This window comes from Nuphar pumila, chromosome 5 (assembly GCF_984573655.1).
Source record: "Nuphar pumila chromosome 5, dmNupPumi1.hap1.1, whole genome shotgun sequence".
NCBI classification, from domain to species: domain Eukaryota; kingdom Viridiplantae; phylum Streptophyta; class Magnoliopsida; order Nymphaeales; family Nymphaeaceae; genus Nuphar; species Nuphar pumila.
Genome location: NC_143253.1, coordinates 34,913,087 through 34,934,596, shown reverse-complemented (window position 1 = coordinate 34,934,596; position 21,510 = coordinate 34,913,087). Strand labels below are relative to the sequence as shown.

The following is a 21,510-nucleotide window of genomic DNA, read 5'->3' as shown; positions in this document are numbered from 1 at the left end:
AGATGAAACCCCTTCAGTGATTTATCATATAGAGAGCTAATCCTTGGAAGGTGGATAGGAAGGAAAGGGAAGTCATAGTATTATGTTTGGAGATGGTAATTGTGGGAGGTTGGAAGGCGGGGTATCTTCATACTTTCAAGGGACAAATACGACTGCAGTACACCATTGTCATTCTTGGGAAATATCGACAAAGGGAAAATCTCGTTATATACTAAAAACCGAGTTTTTGTTAGGAAAATCTTGGGAAAATGTCGGTATATATTAGCATATATAATTTTAGATAACATAAAAAACTATGTAAAAAGTGTTTTTGTTATGTTAATATTAGTGGGGCTGTCCGTGGGCTGGGTTTGTACCAAGTACCTGATCCGAACCGACCAATATGCGAGCCGGATTTGGGTTATGATTTTTGTCTGGTACCCGACCTGACCCAGTTTTTTTGCTGGGTACTGACCCGACTGTATGTATAATGTATTTTAAGTAAAAGTAAACTTTCGAAATTATACGGGTCTGAGTTTGAGATTTCATTTCCATGACTCGGTGAAATCCAAACCCAACACTTTGTTATTTGGGCGGGTCGGGTGTACCCTGATTGATCGGGTACCGACACATTGACAGTCCTAAATATTGGTTAAAATGTGACATTTTCAAAAGAGGTGTTGTTAAGAAAATCTCTGTTTTTTCAGTATAATATTGTCCTTTGAAAATATCGGCGATAAAATCCCAACATTTTCAAAATATTGGCCATATTTATGACCATGTTTTTAAGGATAGTTGCAAGAACATTTTCATTAGTTTTTTCAGAAAATAGTCAGTACAATGTTCATTCTAATAAGTATTTGAGAAGTTGCCATTCAAATCTCCAGTAGACAAATGTGATTAGCAGCATGGATGATATTCGAGGTCAGGTTGTTCTATAAACTTTGGTTCTTTTTTCCTTTTGAGGCTGCACTCAATTCTTGGAAATTTGATTTTCACAATCAGGGAAATGAATAAAATTTCGGAAAGGCTGTCATAGTATCTTTTGATAACTTGCATTTTGTAAAAAAAATGGCTTCCATGCTAGTAATGTTGCAGTGCATGTACGTGCGTTTGGACATGGTTTAATAGGCAGATCGAGTTCTATGGTCAATTAGGATGAGCCTTTGGTTACTTGCCAAGATTAAAGTCTTGATTTGGTTTCAAACATACAGTCTTTTGCTACAAAATATGCACCTTCCTCTTTCATTTACAAGTAAATGTGTATGATCATTAGTGAATCTAGATATGGATAGCTATCAGATCTGAAAGCTATTGAGTTCCCTAATCCAAAAAAAATTGTCACTCCTACCATAGTATCTCCGCTCAAATAAGCTTATGGTAGGTGGGTCGTGGGCTGGGTCCAGTTTTATCAAGTAAGCATCCAACACACTCACATATGCTACCCTATGCTAGTATAAAGGTCTAGTAGGGCTGCTTCACACTCTGCTTTTCTTGGTCTGTTGATTTATTTTATTAAAATAATCTAGAGATAAATTTTCTAACTTGGGTTTACCATGACTTAGGACAGGGTCACCATAAATGCCACCTTCAGTTGAGAAGAGTATGCTTTGAATATACGAAGCACTTGGAAAGTAAACTTCACATCATATTTCTTACACTTCTAATCATGTTTCCAAGTACTGCCCATGCATTTCTCACATCCTTCCTGCTTTATATTCTAGAATTTTGTATGAAGGATGGTGTTTCTTGACCACCTTTTTTGTTTAAGAAGCTTGCTTCTGAATTTGTTTCCAATCAACTTTCAGCTTCCTCCACATGGACATCAAGAAGTCCTGACTTTCCCTTTTTATTTGTCATATTTTTTCTTGACATGATTCATTTCTTGGAAGACTTGGTTTTGAGTTCTTAGATAACACCAAACGCATGAAAATGGGCAGTTATCTCCTTGGACCATACTGGTGTTCCCTCCACCAGCTGTTTTTGGGGAGACCAATCTAAGGAAAATTTTATGATAAGAGAGATGTATAATGATGGTGACAAGCAGTCACTAGAGGTGAAATGAAAACCAAGTGACACCTTATATGACCAGCGCCAACCTTGGAGTCCTTATTCAAAACTCTCTGTCACTAGGTTGGTCGTAGGGTGCACAAGCTCTGGAACATTCAGTTCTGAATTGCACAAAACCATAGTGGAGAGGCTTCAACTACATGCATTGCTTTCATCCCAGAAGTGTCATCAATTATTTTTGCCGCCACCTCATACGTTGACCACTTTTTTCCACGTTTGCTCAGCAGGGAAGATGGTCATGTGGGGACCATTCAAGAACTCGCTTCCCGATATTGTTAGCTTGTTCTTCATTTCTCTTAACATATCTTTCACATGTTGGGTCACCTATATTAAAATTCATGTTGAAGAGCAATTGGGGCACAAGTTCCCTCGGAAAATCATGCCATGCTACTTTATGGATTGTGGCAATGGTTCAAACTTCAAAGGCTATCATTGTTGACCATTTGCCTGTCAAGGGCAAGTTTCAGCATGTTGTCCTTGAGGAAGGATCCTTGTCCAGCCCATGCTAGCCTTCACCTTTCACTGGCTCCTACTAGCTATTCACATGGATACAGATGCGGTGTAACGCCTCGAAATTTTAACCCAAATTTTTTTCTTTTTTTTTAAACAGCGAAAACAAATAAAAATTTTAAGGTTAAGCATTCCGGAACGATACAAGAAAGTAAGAGCAAACCACACAATTTATTTTCATTTCGCTAATAATGGAATTAATCATCAGAGTTTCCACATTATGTGACTCAAACAAAATCAAATCCGAAAGTGAGTAGGACCGCCCAGGAACAAGTAAATCAAGTCTCGATCAATGCCTCATCTCCCATAAACGCTACTCTTCACATAAAAAATGATAAATTTTAGGAATTAGACTACAACTGTCTAAGTAGGAATTCCTGTAACCTTTCTTGCAGATATATCATGTGTCAAGTATGTGATGTGGGTGCCGAGGGTGATTTTCAGCATATACAGGATCAAATAAAGAAGCTATACAATAAAATATCATTTAACCAACAACCACAACATTTACAGGGATACCATTTAGCTACACATCAACATGATTTAAACATCTCACATGTTATAATTTCTAAAGTATGTTGCAGGTAAAGAAATATATTCAGGAAGAAATATTGAACTGTAAACTACAAGTTTCAAACATACTACTCAGTGTGATACCTAAATTGTGCTAATTAATGTTTATCTTTATTTATCCCGCGGGCACACGCAAACCAAATCACCCGTAACGGAAGAGAACATTCGGAGATTTATTATTCATGGGTGTTTTATTAACCCGAACGTTCTAACCGAAACTGTAAATCCTAAGGGAGCGGTCAGTAACTGAGAGAACCTCCCAAATGCCAAAACCAAAACAGGTTGCATCCCTAATTTCTGCAGAAGAACAAAGAGCTACCACCTAGGACATATTGGTAGTCCGGGTCCTTCCCCAACTCCGAGGACTGGGGACCAACGAGTCATTTTATCTTGAACAATTAAACACATGTCCCTGGAGTTTTGTACCACCTACCCTCTCCAAGGTAAGCCCGAATCTGAGTGGGTTGATCTTTTATTTCTTTAATTTACCCAAAGCACAGGGGCATTGCCCCAAACTACATCCTACTATCATATTAGTAGGTCTCAACCTTAGTCATTTTATTAAGACCTACACATCCCAACTTTTTTTCATATTGATTGCACAAACCCACTCAGAGTGCTCTGGTACCTTTAAACCAGCCAAGCACACAAGATTTAAGATTAAATTTTTTATCAGTTTTATTGCCATAGCACACAGGCTAACAGTCCAAGTACCCGCGCTGGGTATCCATTTAGTTATGTTGACCAAACTGATTCAGCTAGGGATCATACCATGAAATCTCAAGCGTGTTATAACCCACTTGTGTATATCAATTTCATATGCAGCTAAATAATAACTTGAATAGCCCCTCATTATGCATAAAAAAGGCATTAAGGATCAGCTTGACATGCAACCTAGTAGGAGGTTGAATCCCTGCTTAATGTACAATTACACAGGCATAAGATAAATATGCAGTTTCCTATGATACAAAATCTCATCATAATAGGCAGCTAACTAGACAGTAAACATCAGATTAAATATGAAATTTCATATAAAACAAAATATCATAGTAACAGGCAATTAACATGACATTTGGAAATAAGGAGTACAGGCAGCTTCATGTGAAATCGAAAATCATTATAATAGTCAGCTAAGTTGTCATTGATTACTCATGTAAAAAAAAAAATATGCACATGTTCTGATCCAGCTGCAGACATCCATTCTTATCATTATGCTAACACAATATACATATATATATATATATATATATATATATATTTCATTAGTACATTTGCAACAATTTAACGATCGATTAAAACACAAGTGATTCCATCTAATAATTCAACGTGCATAGGAATCTATGATGCACTTAACCAAGCATCACTTTTCCCGAGCGTACACATTTTTCAAGTTCATCGCATACTCCTAACCCGCCTTATACAACCGTGCTATCCCTATTACCCTATGTACAGAAAATCATAGTGAATGACCAGAATCGAAACAGTGTGCGGCGTACAGCTTGGGCCCGGAACTTAACTTAGAAACAAAATTTTGCCATGGATTTATGCAACAATTCAATTCCTACTAATAACCTATTTACCAGTTAAGCAAGTTTGATTATGTACTTGAAGCAAAAGACAATTCATTTCAGAACAATGTCAGGAGAGAACAAAAAGGGAAACATGACAGACTACTGATGGGAACGTTGTAAAACTGACTGAACTAAAGCATGAAAAATTACCGAATCCAACTTTAACTAGGATTTCACGAAGCATGCTATCCTTCACAGATAAGTCTTAGAGGCAAGGACAACAATAACGCTTATTCAGATACAATGTGCATGAAAAAATTAAAGCACACGCAACCATCATCAGGCAGCTCAGCTACCCCTCGCCCTATCAATAAAACTTTCGTCGAAGATCACCACTCAGGGAGACCGGGAAATCTCGGTTTCCATGACTTCAAGACATCTACTCTCTTCAGAAATTTGAACTCATCCTGGGAAAACCCCTTCCCCCTTCCATACTTAGCAAAATACCAAAGCCAATTACCTTTTAATGGTGGGAAAAATCCGAAATTTCCTAAATCAGAGGTTTGGGATTTTGGATTCCCAAATTTCCAACTCTTGGGTTTCGCAACTATCGAAACCCCCAACTCCGATTTGGGGTTTCCGTCAGCCATGAGTCAGGGTTCCAGAGCGACCGAAAATCGGAGGAACCCCATACGCTCGAGTGAGGGCTTCCCTGTAACCCACTTCAACATGCTCGACACCCTCAATACCCAAAAGAAAAGCACAGAGATCCTACTTTGACCGGCGTTTGGGTTGCTACTATTGCGAGAAGGAGGTTAGCGGCAGTGTCCTGTTGTCGCACACAAAACGAGAGGATGAAGGCCGAGAGAGAGAGACCAGACGAGAGGCAGAGGAGAGTGAGGGAGGAAGAGGGATTCATGACCCCATTTGTAGGAGGGTGGCCTCCCGAAAAGTGAGATCTCCCCGGCGGCTGCGTAGTGCTCCCTCTCCCCTTTGCATCATTACGGACTCCCGCTAGGGTTCTGAAAGAACCCCAACAGGTTTTATCGAGCAGCCCACTTATCGGGCCTTCCTTTTACTTTTATGTTTTTCAGTTCACGGGGCGCGGCTCGGGTCCGGACCCGAAACCCGGAAGCCCCCTTTGAGTTGGATCCGTGATGACTTACCGAAGTGGGTCCGCCGGTCGGATCCAAATGGATCCAACTGCGAATCCATACGTTAAATTTCATATATGTGGTACACTTTATATGATATTCTATATGGATCCTGGATTAAAACTTGGATCCCAGGCTCCAAATTAATAATTTCTCGTTAAAAATTCAAATGGAATGCAGGAAAAATGCGGGTTTTACATGTGGATAGGGGGATACAACCATTTTTATGAAGTTTCAGTACAGGGGCCAAAATGGAGTATTTGTGTGACGTAGTCTATCAGCGATAATCACAAGGTGGCTTCCATGGATTTTTTTCCTTTGATTTTGATTGTGAAAAGGTAGTTTTTATTCTAATTAAGCATTTCTGTCATGTTTACTGCACAAAATATAATTCATCTACATGAAACAGACTGAGCACTCAATTGTCTCTCTCTCTCTCTCTTTCGTTTTTGGTTGGGCCAGCTTGTTGGAGATGCCATTGTCATGGATGCTGATGCAACCTCTGAATTGCACAAGAGGGGGGTTGCTCCAACAGATGATAACAGCAAGTTTATATGGAACCAGGTTAGTATGCACATGTTAATGTGCAGGAGAAATGTGATTTGGTTGTTCTATGAGTTCATCCTGAAGCTTAACCTATTTTTTCAGTAAAGCTAGAACTGGTATATTGATATGAGGCTTCAAATTGAAAATGTACTTAATGTTATGTTGCCAAATTTTGTATATTAAATTCTTTAGTACTTTTCCTGCATGCATAGGCTTCTATTCTTTTTGCTATAATTAATTGCCTTAAATCTGTCTATAACTGTTATAAAAAATACTATTTGAATGGGAAGCTAAAAAAGGTGTATGGTATCATTTGGAGCTGAAGAAGGCATATGAGTAGTTCCTATAGGAAATAAAGGCTGGCAAAAGATAAGTTGGTCTCTAAACCACTCTGGTTCTGACTGCAACAATCTCTTTTGTTCCTGTTCAAATAATCTGGAAGTCATCTGTTAGTCCAGTTTGTCAATGAGTATCTATTTCATCATTAATTGTGTAAACTAATTCTGAAAGGCAGTGTTTCAATAATTAATTAGTTAGATTCATATATCCCACCTATCAACATTGGTCTGCTTCCAATGCCAGTGTATTAAGATTGTACCAGAACTAATGACATCAAATTTGGTGTTTTGATTTTTCATTTCAAGGCACAGGTGGTACTGTTGCGTTTGAAGTGAATATAAGAAACACATACATACACGTGCATGACAAATGCCCATTAACAATTTCCAACTCTTTATAAGAACAATACTCCTACTTTACAGTGCACACACACACATGGCTTATTTAATAGATGGAATTGAAATAGTAAGCCCATATTGGCTTTCTGTGCTTAAATATCAGACTGAAATCTGGTGCATAATGTTGCAGCATGCAAGTTTTTTGTGCTGGGAAAGCCAATTTGCACCAGGCCTCATCAAACCTTCAGCAGTACTTTGTTTCATTCTTGTTCTCTTAAAATTTATGTTCTTTTATATTTATTAATTTCCAGTAGCTGAATCATTGAGACTAGGGTTGTCAACAGGTTGGAGTCAGATATGAGAAGACCCTTACCTGACCAAAAAAATTCCAAACACCAACCTGAATTACCAGAAACTGGATCAGGTTGTCGAGGAAATGTAATATCCATGTATCATGGTTTTGGTGTGCTACCCCCTATTTTATACATATGTTTATTCTAGAGGGGTGATATTGTAACATGGCATTAAAGAGCAGAGTCAACCATTTTTGTCAGCTAGTGTAACTAGAAGGGTCGAGCCCTATATCTGTTGTATTCTATTCTTTCTTTACATGAAATGAAAGCTTTAAGTTTCTCTCTTCTCCCATTGCGTTTTCTTGTGCTCTCTTCATGATTCTTACAGTTTGTAGATGGTATCAGAGTGAGGATTCACATTGAAGAGGCACATCTGATTATTGGGGAGGAGAATTTGGAAGAAGCATTCAATCTCAGTTTTGGTACCTGTGCTGATGTCATTCCTTGAGGAACCACTGGTTCAATATGGTCTGTTTTGATTAATTTGAGTTTGGAACTTGCTAGGGTTTGATTTTAGAAGGTCTATGAATCAAACCCCATTGGATTTGGACTTATATTGGAATTTTGGTGATTTTTTCAAGAATTTCTGAGTTTCTTGAAAATTTCTGCCCAGTTTTAAGAAAACCCTTAAATCTGATCTGGTTTTTGGTTATTAAGGGTTTGGATTGCTTCTGTTCATGTCGTATTTGAGTTGGGAGTGCCTCAGTATTAGTTTTGTGCTCAGTTTTGCGATGTATATTGAATCTTGTTGAAGTTTTGAGGTGTTTACAACTGATTTCATGATATACTTCTGCTGTATCATTCTGGGAGTGAGCAGATCTATTTAGGTGGATAAACTGCAATTTCCTTGGTAGATTGTTTGCATAATTAGTGTTTCTTGTTCTTGTGTTTAGATTTGAGCACTCTTGGGTTGAGTGTTTTAACTAGCACATTGGGATATTGTGCTTGTTTCTTTTGTAGGCTGAGATTTCCATGTTGCTGCATATTTGTAGTTCCTGTTTTGCATCTATTTTAGATTTGTGCAGCTTTTTGAGTATTGTAGTAAGGGGGTTGTGAAGAGTATGGAGAAAGGAGATCCTATACAACTCACACCAGTAAAGCTTGATGGGAACAACTATGCTTTTTGGTCCGATTTCATGGTAGTTGTGGTTAATGGAAAAGGTTTAGGAGAGTATCTTGATGGAACTGTTGTGAGGCCCATGATCGGGGATCTGAATTATGATTCGTCTATGAAGGAATGAAAGATGAATAATGTGAAGGTGAAGTCATGGATTCTTGGTTATGTAAAACAGAGGATTGCTATGAACATTTCTAAGTGTAAAGAATCCATGGATGCATGGGGCTATCTGAAGCAAGCATACATGCAAGAAAACTGGGCAATACACTATTAATTAATGCAAGACTTACAATCCTTGATGCAAGGAAATAAGTCTATTATGAAATTTCACTTGTGGGACTCACTAGATCTAAATGAAAGCAATAAAAAATATGATAAGTGCAAGGACTACATAGCTTGTATGGATGCAAAGACTCAAGCTAAGGAGACGGTGATGATAATAGAGTTTCTCATGGGGTTTTACTCAAAGTATGAGAATGTGAGGAGTGCCATCATTCACAAGACCTTTCTTCCTCCATACACAGGCTTTCTCTGAGCTTATTGCAGAAGGGACTAAGATGAAGTCTCTTCAGACCTACTCTATTGGTGATTTAGTCATGGTTGCATCCAAGCAATTAGGTGGTTTCGGGGGTGCAAAGGCTAGGGCACCCAAATTTGATATGATTGGAGCTAGGTGCCAATATTGCAGAGAGATTGGGCACATAAAAAAGAAATGTGCAATTCTGAATGGGAGGAAGCTCAGTGATAGTGTTGGTGATAAGAGCATTGTGAAGGATGAAGGAGTAGCAGTTGCATCTTCTGACACTCTGCCATCTTTACATTCACAACTTGATCAACTGCAGTAGCATATTCAACAACTCTCTTTATTGGCTTCTTAAGCTGCCACTTCCTCCTTGGGTACCTCTTGTTGTCCTTTTGCAAGTATCCCTATTGATGGTTTTGGTTGGCTAATAGATTCAGGAGCGTCATGTTATATGACTGCAAATGAGCCTATACTAGTCGAGTGTAGATCATGCTGTGGCACCTTTTACATAACAGATTGGTCCCTCATGAATGTCTCTAAAGTTTGTTCAGTTACCTTTGCCTCTAATTCTAGTGAAAAGCTTAATGTACCTAAAGTTTTCTTAGTCTCTTACTGTGAATTTAATTTTTGTTGGCCAAATTACCCAGTACAATTATGTTGTTTACACCCTTGACTGCTACTTTGTGTAGGATCGGTCATTAGGGAGAAAGATTGAGACTAGACATTGGTGAGACCATCTCTACTCCCTTAATCAGTTGGACCATAATTCTAGAGTAGGTCATCATAGTGTTGTGTTGCAGTTTTGGAGTCATCTGTTTTGTGGCATCAACTTTTGGGTTATGTTTCTAGCTCCAGGTTGCAATATGTGTTGTCATCAGGGATCCTAGGTAGTAGTTCATGTGTGTCTGATGAGGTTAGATGTTGTGAGAGTTGTAGGTTATCCAAAGGTCATGCTCTCCCGTTTAGTCCTAGAGAGGTACAATCTTCACCCTTTGATCTTGTTCACTATGATGTTTGGGGTCCATCCCTTTGTGGTGTCCAAAGGCGGGTCCATATATTTTGTGACATTCATTGATGATTTTACCAGATATAAATAAATATATTTTATAAAAAAACAAGAGTGAATTATTTGATATTTTAAAAAGTTTTATGTGTATGTTGAGACTCAATTTGCAACTAAGATAAGGGTTCTTTGCTCACCTACTGATCGGATAAACAAATCCAAGTCTGCGGTCCATAACCGAGAGATTTTTGGCACAAGGGCAAACCAGATTGCAATCCACTACTACTGCTACAACTGAGTTATACCACTTTTGGGCAACCTCGACCTTCTTAACTCTGAGTGACTAGAGGTCAAGGACTTCTTTGCTCCTTAATTCAAGTCGTTACGACATATAATTCAAACCTACATGCAACATCGTCACTTGGGGCTGTACTGTTCCACCCTTTCTAAGGTGGACCATAGTGTGAATGAGTTACATAAGCAGTTTCATCTTTATTAGGGTAGTTAGTATTTCGTGCCCTCGCTTCACGAGGCTCATAGGCTTAATAGCCTTCATACTCTTCTCAGGGTAGTATACATGTCATGACATGGTATTGCCCAACCCAATTCACATGCTTTGGCACCTTTATCACATATGAGCACCTCGTCGGTGAAGACTACAACAAGGATCTTTAGTGTGTGGATGTTTGCATTTCTAAGTGAGATTTCTTCTCACAATGTGGGGTCACAACCCACCCAAGCTCACCATAGAGCATTATCCAGCAATTCATTTCAACAGTTAGTTCATTTTTCAAACAATATCCATGCACAAGTCCAATGATGTTCATACATGCCTCAATATGTCATGTCAGAACATAATAAAGTGTAATATTCAAATGCAAATAGATGTATCTCTACAACATGCTATATATATCATTTATGTGTAGGCTTCATAGCCAATTCGGGATGGGATGTAATCTACAAGAGTTCTTAACGGAGAAAGGAATCGTCACCAAAGATCATGTCCTTACACACCAGAACAAAATGTAGTTGTTTAGAAAAAAAATAAACATATACTTCAAACCACTAGACCCTTATTGTTCAACAAAAATATGCCTAATTTTTTTTGAGAAGAAGCAGTAGGAGTAGCATCACATTTGGTGAATCGGATGCCATCAAGTGTTCTTGTAAAGTCATCTCCATGTAAGAAGTTTGAAAGGGATCCAGATTATGACATGCAGAAGGTATTCAGGAGTACATGCTTTGTATTTATCCCATCAACATAGAGATAAGCTATCTTCTAGGCTTGTCAAGTGTTGCTTTATTGGATATCCTAAAGGGAAAAAGATACAAATGCTTTGATCCCGTGAGTAAGAAAGTTTGGATGTCTAGACATGTAGAGTTCTTAGAGAGTATGCCATATTTTAAGGGTGAGTGTCACACTAAAAATATTGAGTCTACCTTCTTATTTCTACTTCCCTTTCCTGAAGAGTCTGAAAAAGAAAAGGAGAAAGAGTGGGTCAGCTATAGTAGAAGATCATTAGGGGTTCCCAATCAGATATTCAGGGAAATAAAGCACCATCCCAATGTTCCTCAGGTCGATCTTGATGAGCAACCTCCTTCCTTTTTCCAGGTGCATAAAATTACTCATTCTTTTGTTCCTCCTACTCGCTTTGTTTCATACTAGTCTTTCTTTGTTACTCACCAAACCTTCTTAGCCATGATTCAGTCTTACCATGAACCCAAGTCTTATGTTGAAGCTGTGATAGAAAGCCATGTGTGAAGAGTTGGAAGAGCTAGAGAGAATGAGAGCCTGAGAGTTAAAAAAGTTGCTAGATGGAAAAAAATGTAGTAGGATTCAAGTGGGTGTACAAAATCAAGACTAGGTCTGATGGGTCAATAGAGAAGTATAAAGCTCGACTTGTAGCAAAGGGATACAATCAACAATATGAGATAGACTTTTTTGAGACCTTTGCTCTTGTAGCTCATACGACTACCATCACAATATTACTGACATTGACATTTGTTAGAAGGTGTGATCTATGTTAGATGGATGCCAAGAATGTCTTCCTTAATGTAGATTTGAAAGAGGAAGTAGACATGAAATTGCCTTAAGGAGTTGTCGATAAAGAGGACAGAATATGCAAGCTAAGAAGAGTTTTGTACGGTTTGAAGCAAGCTCCAAGAGCTTGGTTTGATAAGTTCAGTAATGCAATCATGAGATTGAGGTTTAAGCAAAGTTTTCATGATCCTGCATTGTTTGTTGCTTCCTCTATCAAAGGGCAGTGGATATTTTTGTTATATGTGGATGATATGATTATTATTGTAGATGACAAGGTCATGATTAACTCGACATGAGTATGCAACATATTTGATTAATAAGAAAAGACTTGCAGATGATAAGAAATATGTGGACACTCCCATGGAAGACAATTGCAAATTAAAGCATTATTACGGCGAAGTATAGGCAATTGGTAGGGAGTTTGATCTACCTAACCTATGTCACACATACTCTTCTAATAGGGCACCGCACCCTCACCCAGGCGAGTGTGACACTTGGACACAACTTCCTTTGTGTTAGGTGAAGTCCTTCACACTGAGGTTCATTTCTATCTAAAAGTAGATTCAGTTAACCCTAATCAAGTCCATTTTTATCTATATTATATATATAAATACATAAATGCACACACATACACGTAGTGTTAACTTAAAACTGTTAATATATATATATATATATATATATATATATATATATATATATATATATATATATATATATATATATATACTCCCCACACCCAATTGCCGCATCTGCATCAGCACCCGCACCTATGTGACATAGTACCTAACCATTTCAAGGTCAGCTATCACTTTCACAGCACATGTGGTGAGCCAATTCTCAGATCCTGTCGTTTGTCAGCAGTTTTGAGGATCATTAGATATATTAGAGACAATGCATTATGCTCTATTCTTCTCAGCTTTGTCTACTTGGGAGTTAAAAGAATATTGTGATTCAGATTTTGAAGGGGTTTCTCATGATAGGCGTACAACTGGCTTTTGTATATTTTTGTGGGAGTCCTTAATATCATGAAAGAGCAAGAAGCAACAAAGAGTTTCTCTATTCACAACTGAAGCAGAATATTGTGCAATAGCTTAGGTTACTGCAGAATTACTTGGTTAAGATGGTTATTACAAGATATGGGGGTCACCAATGAGGATGCTACTACACTATACTGTGAGAGTGCTATTCACATAGCCAAAAATCTAGAGTTCCATGAGAGAACTAAGCACATAAAAGTAGATTGTCATTTCATCAGGTGAGCTTACTTGGATGGACTTGATTCCTAAATGCAGTGGTCAGACCTGAACACATCTAGTTGGGTTTGAAAATGTAACCCCATATCGAGACATATTTTTATTTGGGTTTTCATATTTGTAACCAAACCCTAACATTTTGATATAGGTCAGAAGGTATCTGGTCTGATCTGATGTGTTGACTGTTAAAATACAGTTTGCGTATGGATCTGGATCCAGATCCATACGCATGTTAAATGAAACACATGCTCAATATAACCTCATTAATGACATTCTTGTAATATCATTGTATATGTTTTACTTTATAATGTTTAGGATTTTGAAGCTATTGAGTGCCGCCCCAGCCATTGTGCATCCCTCTCTATCTCTCTCTCTCCTTGTTTCCTGTGGAAGCTGAACCAGATACATACGAAAGCAAATCTGATATGGTATCAGAGCTGGATTAATCCTGTGCGTGAAGAAGTTTTGAAACTTGGCAGATCAAGCCCCTGATCAGCGTGAACAGCAGATCTGAAATCTCATCTTCTGAAACCCCTGATCAGCGTGAACAACACCCTTGATCAGCGTGAACAGGTCCCAGCGTGGACAGTTCCAGCATGAACAACAGATCTGGAATCTCATCTTCTGAAAGTTGGTACCTTTTCTCTTTTCCTTTCAGCGTTAAAAATCTCATCTTCTGAAAGTTGGTACCTTTTCTCTTTTCCTTTCAGTGTGCTCATCGTTACTTTTTTTTCTGTTACTCATTTTTTGTTATTCTCGTTCATTGGTATCTGTTTATCTTCTTCATTCCATCGTCTGTGTTGATTCCATTTTTTCCTCAACATCAACGACTGGTTCTTTAGATCTGTATTGGTTCCATCTTTTCTTAAACATCAACGACTGCATCCTTGAATTGCAGACAAACCGACTGCAGTCCCCTTTTTTATTTCAAACCAGCTTTTTGATTCCACAAGTTTTTCCTTTCCTTTATTGTTGTTTTAGTGTTCTTTGTGCAACACTTTTGGTAGTACATGTATATGCCTTATTAAAGTTTTACTGATTGATTAAGTGATCTCAAATTTGTTTATTTCTTTTCATTCATCTTGTTTGCTTATTCATTGTTCCACTGATATGGATTACTCTTCGTCATCCGGTCCCTCTGCCAATTTCTTGAGTCAGCTCGTTACAGAAAAACTTACTTATTCTAATTTTTTGACCTGGAAGAGGCAAATCCTTCCTTTTATACGGAGTCAGGATCTCGATGAACATTTAGATGGTTTAGTTTCTATACCACCACGACTTATTTTGCAGGAAACCAAGGATGAGAAGGGTGACACAATTACCATTTCTATTAAGAATCCAGAGTATACAGCTTGGAGGAAGCGAGATCAGTCTTTGGTTGCTTATATTACGTCAACACTCCCTCAAGAAGTGTTGGTTACTCTTTCAGATGATTGCACTGCGGCGGATCTGTGGAGTAAGCTGTCTCAGACATACTCTCGGATATCAGAAGCCCGAGTTATGTACTTAAAAAATGAATTTCAAAGTTTGAAGAAAGGCTCCATGTCAGTCATGGAATACATAGGCCGCTTGAAGAGTATTACTGATCAATTGGCTGTTGTTGGAAGTGCTATTGCAGATAAAGATAAAGTTCAACAACTTCTCAATGGATTGGGCCCTGATTTTGACATGTTTACCACAACTTTATCATGCCTTCCTCACTTGCCCACTTTTGACGACCTCCAAGCGAAACTTCTCTAGCATGAGATGATTATGAAGCAAAGGGCAGAAGGAAATGACTCGTCCTCATTCAGTTTTGGCCATGGACACTTCTGTAGGTTTTGGATGAGGGAATGGAGGGCATCAAGGAGGCAGAGGCCACAGACGTTTTGGGCAGGGAGGACGTGGTATCTTGCCTACACCTAATATTTCAGTGGTTTTTAATACAGGGAATCAGAGGAGAGTGCCCATTTGTTTCTTATGTAATAAAAGAGGACATGTGAAAGTTGATTGTTGGTTCAATCTACAGAATAGAGGAAAAATAAACAAAATTGAGAATAAATCAGCTACTGCTGTGGACACAAAAGTGCCATCCACAGATGTGCAACAACTTTTGTTATCAGCATTGTCACAAATGACGATCAAGCAAAATGAACAAGGCGAATGGTATGTTGATTCAGGTGCCGCCACACATGTTACGGGTATTGCGGGTAAGTTATCTCACTTATTGTCTTATTTTGAAAAAGGTAGTATAGTTGCGGGAGATGGAACTTATCACTCCATTAGTCATACTGACAATGCACATATCCCTATGTCAAAGTCCTCACTTCACTTGTCCAATGTCCTTCTTGCTCCTAATATTAAAAAGAACATTGTTTCTGTAGCTAAACTTGTTGACGATATGAATTCTTCCGTCGAATTTACTCTCTCTTCTGTTTATGTTAAGGATCTACGAACGAAGGAGACGTTCGCTAAGGGGGAGCAATAAGGAAACATGTACGTCTTCAAGAAGACTCCTTCAGTGTCTTCGCCCTCAGTCCCAGTCCTCCAGTTGAAGTCGTCTAAGCATTCTTCAGTGTCTTCACCTTCAGAGTCTTTGTTTTTTCCTTCATTGGAAGTTTTTAATTCATCTCATTGTAATAAGCCAGATATTTGGCATAGTCGTTTGGGACATTATAGTTGAGGTTTCGTTGAAAGTCTTGTATCTGATGGTCTCCTTCTAGAGTCTAGTTTATGTTCATTTTTTGATAATACTAATAAATGTTCTTCATGCGAACTCTGCAAAAGCCATGTTCTTCCTTTTCATATTATAAATAAAAGAGCTTCAAAACCATTTGAGATTATTTGTTCCGATGTTTGGGGGCCCGCACCTATTCCTTCTCTTTTTGGCAGTCGTTACTATGTTGTCTTTATTGATTCCTATTCCTGTTATACTTGGATATATTTCTTAAAAAACAAGCATGAAGTTTTTCAAATATTTCGGGAATTCCATTCGATGGTCAAAACAAAGTTTGCTTGTGATATTGTGCATTTACAATGTGATGGTGGAGGAGAGTATTCATCGAACGCGTTTATTGCCTTTCTTCGGGATAGAGGAATAAGTCGACAAGTTTCTTGCTCTCATACTCTTCAACAAAACGGGGTTGCAGAGAGGAAACACATGCATATTGTCGAGAGTGCGATGTGCGTGTTACATGATAGCAATGTGCCCGTTAGTCTCTGGACAGAAGTTTTTCGCACATCTGTTTATATCATAAATCGTCTTCCTATGACACTTTTGGATCAGAAATCTCCTTATTATACTTTATTTGGGCAACATCCCTCTTACGATGAGCTGCGTGTTTTTGGTTGTGTATGTTATGTACATATTGATTCATCTCTGCGAAATAAGTTTCAGGACAAGGCTGTCAAGTGCAGATTTGTTGGGTATGCAGATGAATACAAAGGTTATCGATGCTATGACCCTACTACAAAACGTATTAGGACCTCCAGAAATGTTGTTTTTGACGAACAAAATTTTCAGGCCAATGACTCTGCAGCGTTGCCACCTCGAATATTAGAAGTATATGATCCATGGATGAGCGCAAATCTTTTTGCTAATACAGGAGAAACATGTCAAACAAATTGTCCTTCCTTTGGCTTGAGTAGGGAGTTGAATGACTCACAAATGCATGTTGAATTATCTCCAGTTGAGCCACCCCCAGTAGAACGTTTCTCTGGACAGGTATACACTAGACGGGACAAAAATACAAAGCCGAGGAATGTGGAAAGCATCGCCAATGATTTAGCTCAAAGGCCGTCACGCATTAAGCATCCTATTCAACGATGGGTGAGTTATGAGACCTTCTCCCTTGATTTCCAGTTGGTTATGTCTCAGCTCACAAAACAGAATGAACCCACTTGTTTTAATCAAGCTCTTCAATCCCGTCATTGGACTGAAGCTATGAATGAAGAAATGGAAGCTCTTCATGAATGCCAGACTTGGGAAATAGTCCCTCGGCCAGAAGGAAAGAATGTAGTTGGCTCAAAATGGGTTTATAAAATAAAGTATAAGCCTGAAGGAAGTATTGACAGATATAAGGCACAACTTGTTGCTCGAGGATTCACACAACAATATGGTGAAGACTACGATGAAACTTTTAGTCCGGTAGTCAAAATGGGTACTATTCGCATCATCATATCCCTAGCAGTTGATCAAGGTTGGAGCCTTAGCCAGATGGATGTTAAAAATGCATTTATGCATGGAACTTTAAAGGAAGAAGTGTATATGGAGCAACCACCTGGTTATGCCGAGAAGGATCCTACTGCCTGGGTGTGCAAACTAAGGAAATCTCTGTATGAGTTGAAACAGGCGTCCCGTTCCTGGTTTGAAAGTTTCTCTATGCAAATTCAGAGTTATGGTTTTAGAAGATGCTCTCTGGATCTTTATTTACCAAAAGGCAGACATTGTTATACTTCTTCTTATATATGTTGATGACATTGTGATCACTGGGAGCTCAGATAATCATGTGCAAGACGTGAAACAATTTTTAATGAAAACTTTCAAGATGAAAGATTTAGGGGAGTTGCGGTACTTTCTTGGTGTGGAAGTTAACAGACAACAAGACACATTGACACTCATGCAACAAAAATACACTTTTGACCTTCTGGAAAAAGCCGATATGACGAATTGCAAACCAGTCAGCACTCCTAGTGTATTACATCAAAGGCTGAGCTCTAAAGATGGTCATCTTTGTGTGAACCCTACAACGTATAGAAGTTGTTAAAATGTATCATTCGACAATTGTAATATTATATATATTTTATATATATATAAAGGATAATACATATTCATATATGGTATATATGCATATGTATTATCCTAATTATATATATATAATATATTTATCTATTTATAGGCATAGGGGTAGTTTAGACATTTCACAGTTTTTACGCATATTCCATTTGAAATATGTTTGTAATTTTATTTTTAATTTTATTTTTAATTTTCTTTTTTATTTTTCCCTTTTTTGTGGTTTGCGCCACCTAGGGAGGCTCCCCAAAGAGTCGTTGGGGAGCCCCCAACGGTCACAAATGTGACCGTTGGGGGCTCCCAACGACTCCTTTGGGAGCCCCCTTTTTGGCCCCTCTCTTGTGTTATAAATAGGGGTCTCCCCCTTTGTATTCTTTACTTCTTAGAGGAGCTTATGCTCCATTGTATGGGGTTTATACCCCCTTCTTCCTTCTTCTTCAATAATATTCAACTTATGACTTTATGTCATATTTTTGCCCCTTGTGTGGGTTTATGTGTTAGCACATTATGTGCTTGTGTTGTTCCCTTTAATGGGTTTATTCGCACTTCATGTGCATGTGTATGGGTTCTTTATTGAACCTAATGTATTTAAACCCACTTTCTAACATGGTATCAGAGCAAGGTTGAGATCGAGTTGCTCTTTGGTGCATCGGGAAGCGTGGTATTCAAGAAATTTTTAAAGAAAAATGGTGAAGTATTTATTTCTCTCTCTTTTCTTTCTTAAAGTTATTAGGTATGCATTCTATTTCCTTAAGTATTGTATGAAGAATTTAATATGTTTTTTTTATGTGTACTCTTTGTCATTATGTCTTTTTATAAAAATTTGAGTTACTTGATACTCTATTGAATCTTTTTCGTATGTTTTTCTTTGAAAAATTTGAAAATGATAACTTGTTTGGCGAAAAAATTAGATATATGATTGCTCAAAACTTAATGGGTCGGTAAAGATTTATGACCATTGGAGCCTTGAATTTATATTTTAAATCTAACTTTGTTTATAAGAATACCTTTTATATATTGTAAATCTTTAAAGAAAGGTATGTTAAGATTAAAATGTTTGTGAGATGTAGTTTTTTGAAAAATGCTAAATTCCTTAATAAGTTTTGATTCACTTACCCAATGTGTCCTTTTTATATGAGCAACATTTAATTAAGAAAGTTTTTTTTTTAATCCGGTTGAATTAAGTTTTAAAATAGTCTTATGGAATATGGTGATTTTCTTTGGATCTTTATACTCTTAAAAGATTTTTCAATTTGATTTAAAGAGCTTGTCTCATTATAAAATTTATGGTCTTCACTAATGTTTGTTGCGTACTTATTATATTAGGAGTTCGTAATAATCTATTAAGTCATGTTTTTTGATAAAACTTAAAAGCTTTTGAATTTTTCCTCAATAAATGTTTAATTTTATAGATTTATGCCATAGTACAATCTTACTTTATCATAAGGTTTTTTTAACAAATCTATTATTCTTCTTTGTTGGAATTTCTCTCACTTTAGTGGAGTTTCCCCCTTCTTTGGGAATTTTGTGTGTTTTGAGCTCTCTTTAAGGAGTCTTTCGGTCCTTATAATCTTCTTGTGAGTATATACTCTTTTATGAAGATTTCATGGTTGTTGTGAGAAGATTGTTTGTAAGTATCTTTTTCCTTGCATAATATCCTTCAACGATTCATTAATACTTGTAACCCTTTGTGGATCTTTTGAGATTGGTTGTGAGCATCATTTTTTAAGTTACAATAGTGGATTTCATAAGATTTTTCAAACTTCACCATCTTTATGAATGCCTATATTGGCCTTAGTTTGTTATTTGCTTATTCAAGATTATTGTCATTTAAAAATCTTGCATTGCATAAAAGTGCATCTATTATCATTTGGTGTGCATTTAATTGCACTTTATATCTATCATAGTTGAGGCTTGTTTTTGACTTTTTGATTTTTCCAAATCGGTTCTTACGCATGATGTTGCTTAATATTTCATAATTGTGTTAGTTGCATAATAAGTCTTTTTTGTATAAATGACTTCTTTTGAAGATTAAGCATAATTCATGTTTATGCAAAATTGTTGTTATAAAGCATATTATTGTGATTGATTATATTAGACCTTTGATTCAATTTTTAATCGGTCCTCTTTTCTTTGAAAAATGATTCCTAAAGTGTTTATTGCCTTTTTGTGGCATTTATATGTGTCCATCACATGTTTCTTTAATGCATCATTGTTTTGGCCTTATTATTGTTTTATTAGAGATGTTTGTTGAGGTGAGTTATGGGCCTCGTGTTATATCATTTTAGATTGTCCAAATTGTCATATTATAGATGGTGGTTGAGGTGAGTTATGGGCACCTTGGGACTCTAGAATGATTTGGTATATGATCTCTAATTATGAGTGTGACACTCGTTGTTATGTCTTTTTAGATTGTCCACTTACCATATTATAGATGGGGGTTGAGGTGAGTTATAGGCACCTTGGGACTCTAGAATGATTTGGTATATGAGTGTGTCACTAGTTTGATGTTGGCCATTGATCTTATGGATGCTCTTATTTATATATAAATGTGATGGATATATGATGTTTGAAACCTTAAAATGTTTAAGGCATATTGAAATCAAGGTTTTAGGGATTATTGCTCAACCTTCCATTGTTTATGAAAATTATCAGTGCATTTGCACATTTGTGATTTTGTGCTTTTGTGCACAAGTGTTCCATATGTTCTTGGTGTGCGTATGTTCACACATTTATTTTCAAGAATATTGTTCTATCGGTTGTTGTATCTTGTTGAAGATACTTTTACATAGTTTATTCCAAAATGTTATTTTTATGGGTATTCTTTTTTTTGAAGAATATTGTTTTATTGATTCAAGGTTTGATTTATATATATGTTTGTCATTACAAGTTTGATTACCTCAAAAGTCTTCTCCTTTTATGCCCCTTATCTAAGTGTCATCATATGTAGACAAGAATTTTATTACACCTTCGTGTGTTGGTAGCCCTTTGTTGGCTTTTGCTCTCTTGGTCTAGTAGCTGAACACACTTGTCTTGAGTGTTATTTTATGTAGACAAGGCACGTTGATTCACACCATGGTGTGTGATTTTAGTCCATGTTGACGTTTGTGTCCTTGCTCTAGTCGCTGAGATGTATGCCCATGGTTGGCTTATTTCACTCATTTCAAGTGTCATCTTATGTAGACAAGAAATGTATTGTGTTTTAGCCCATGGTTGGCTTGTTACTCTTGTTATAGTAGCTGAACATACTTGGTTTTGAGTGTATTTTTACGTAGACAAGAGATGCTTTTGGTCCATGTTGGCATGTATTCTCTTGTTCTTGTCGTAGATGCACTCATTTCAAGTATTATTATATGTAGACAAGAAATTCTTTTGCACACCTTTGTGTGTGTCTTTGGCCTTTAATGACATTATATTTATATTCTTGAT

At 37.3% G+C, this 21,510-nt stretch overlaps 1 protein-coding gene across 5 annotated transcripts in view; it reads left to right on the top strand.

Moving 5' to 3' along the window:
• LOC149837351 (alanine--tRNA ligase-like) overlaps nucleotides 1–21,510 on the top strand; it is a 172,619-nt gene that overhangs the window by 134,593 nt on the left and 16,516 nt on the right. For all 5 annotated transcript variants that reach the window (XR_016431900.1, XM_090005981.1, XM_090005980.1 and 2 more), the window contains exon 12: nucleotides 6,260–6,361. Coding sequence is in view for 4 of the 5 variants with exons in the window: in XM_090005981.1 (XP_089862107.1) it covers nucleotides 6,260–6,361 (102 nt within the window). In the remaining variant the exon portion in view is untranslated. The remainder of the gene's footprint in view (nucleotides 1–6,259; nucleotides 6,362–21,510) is intronic.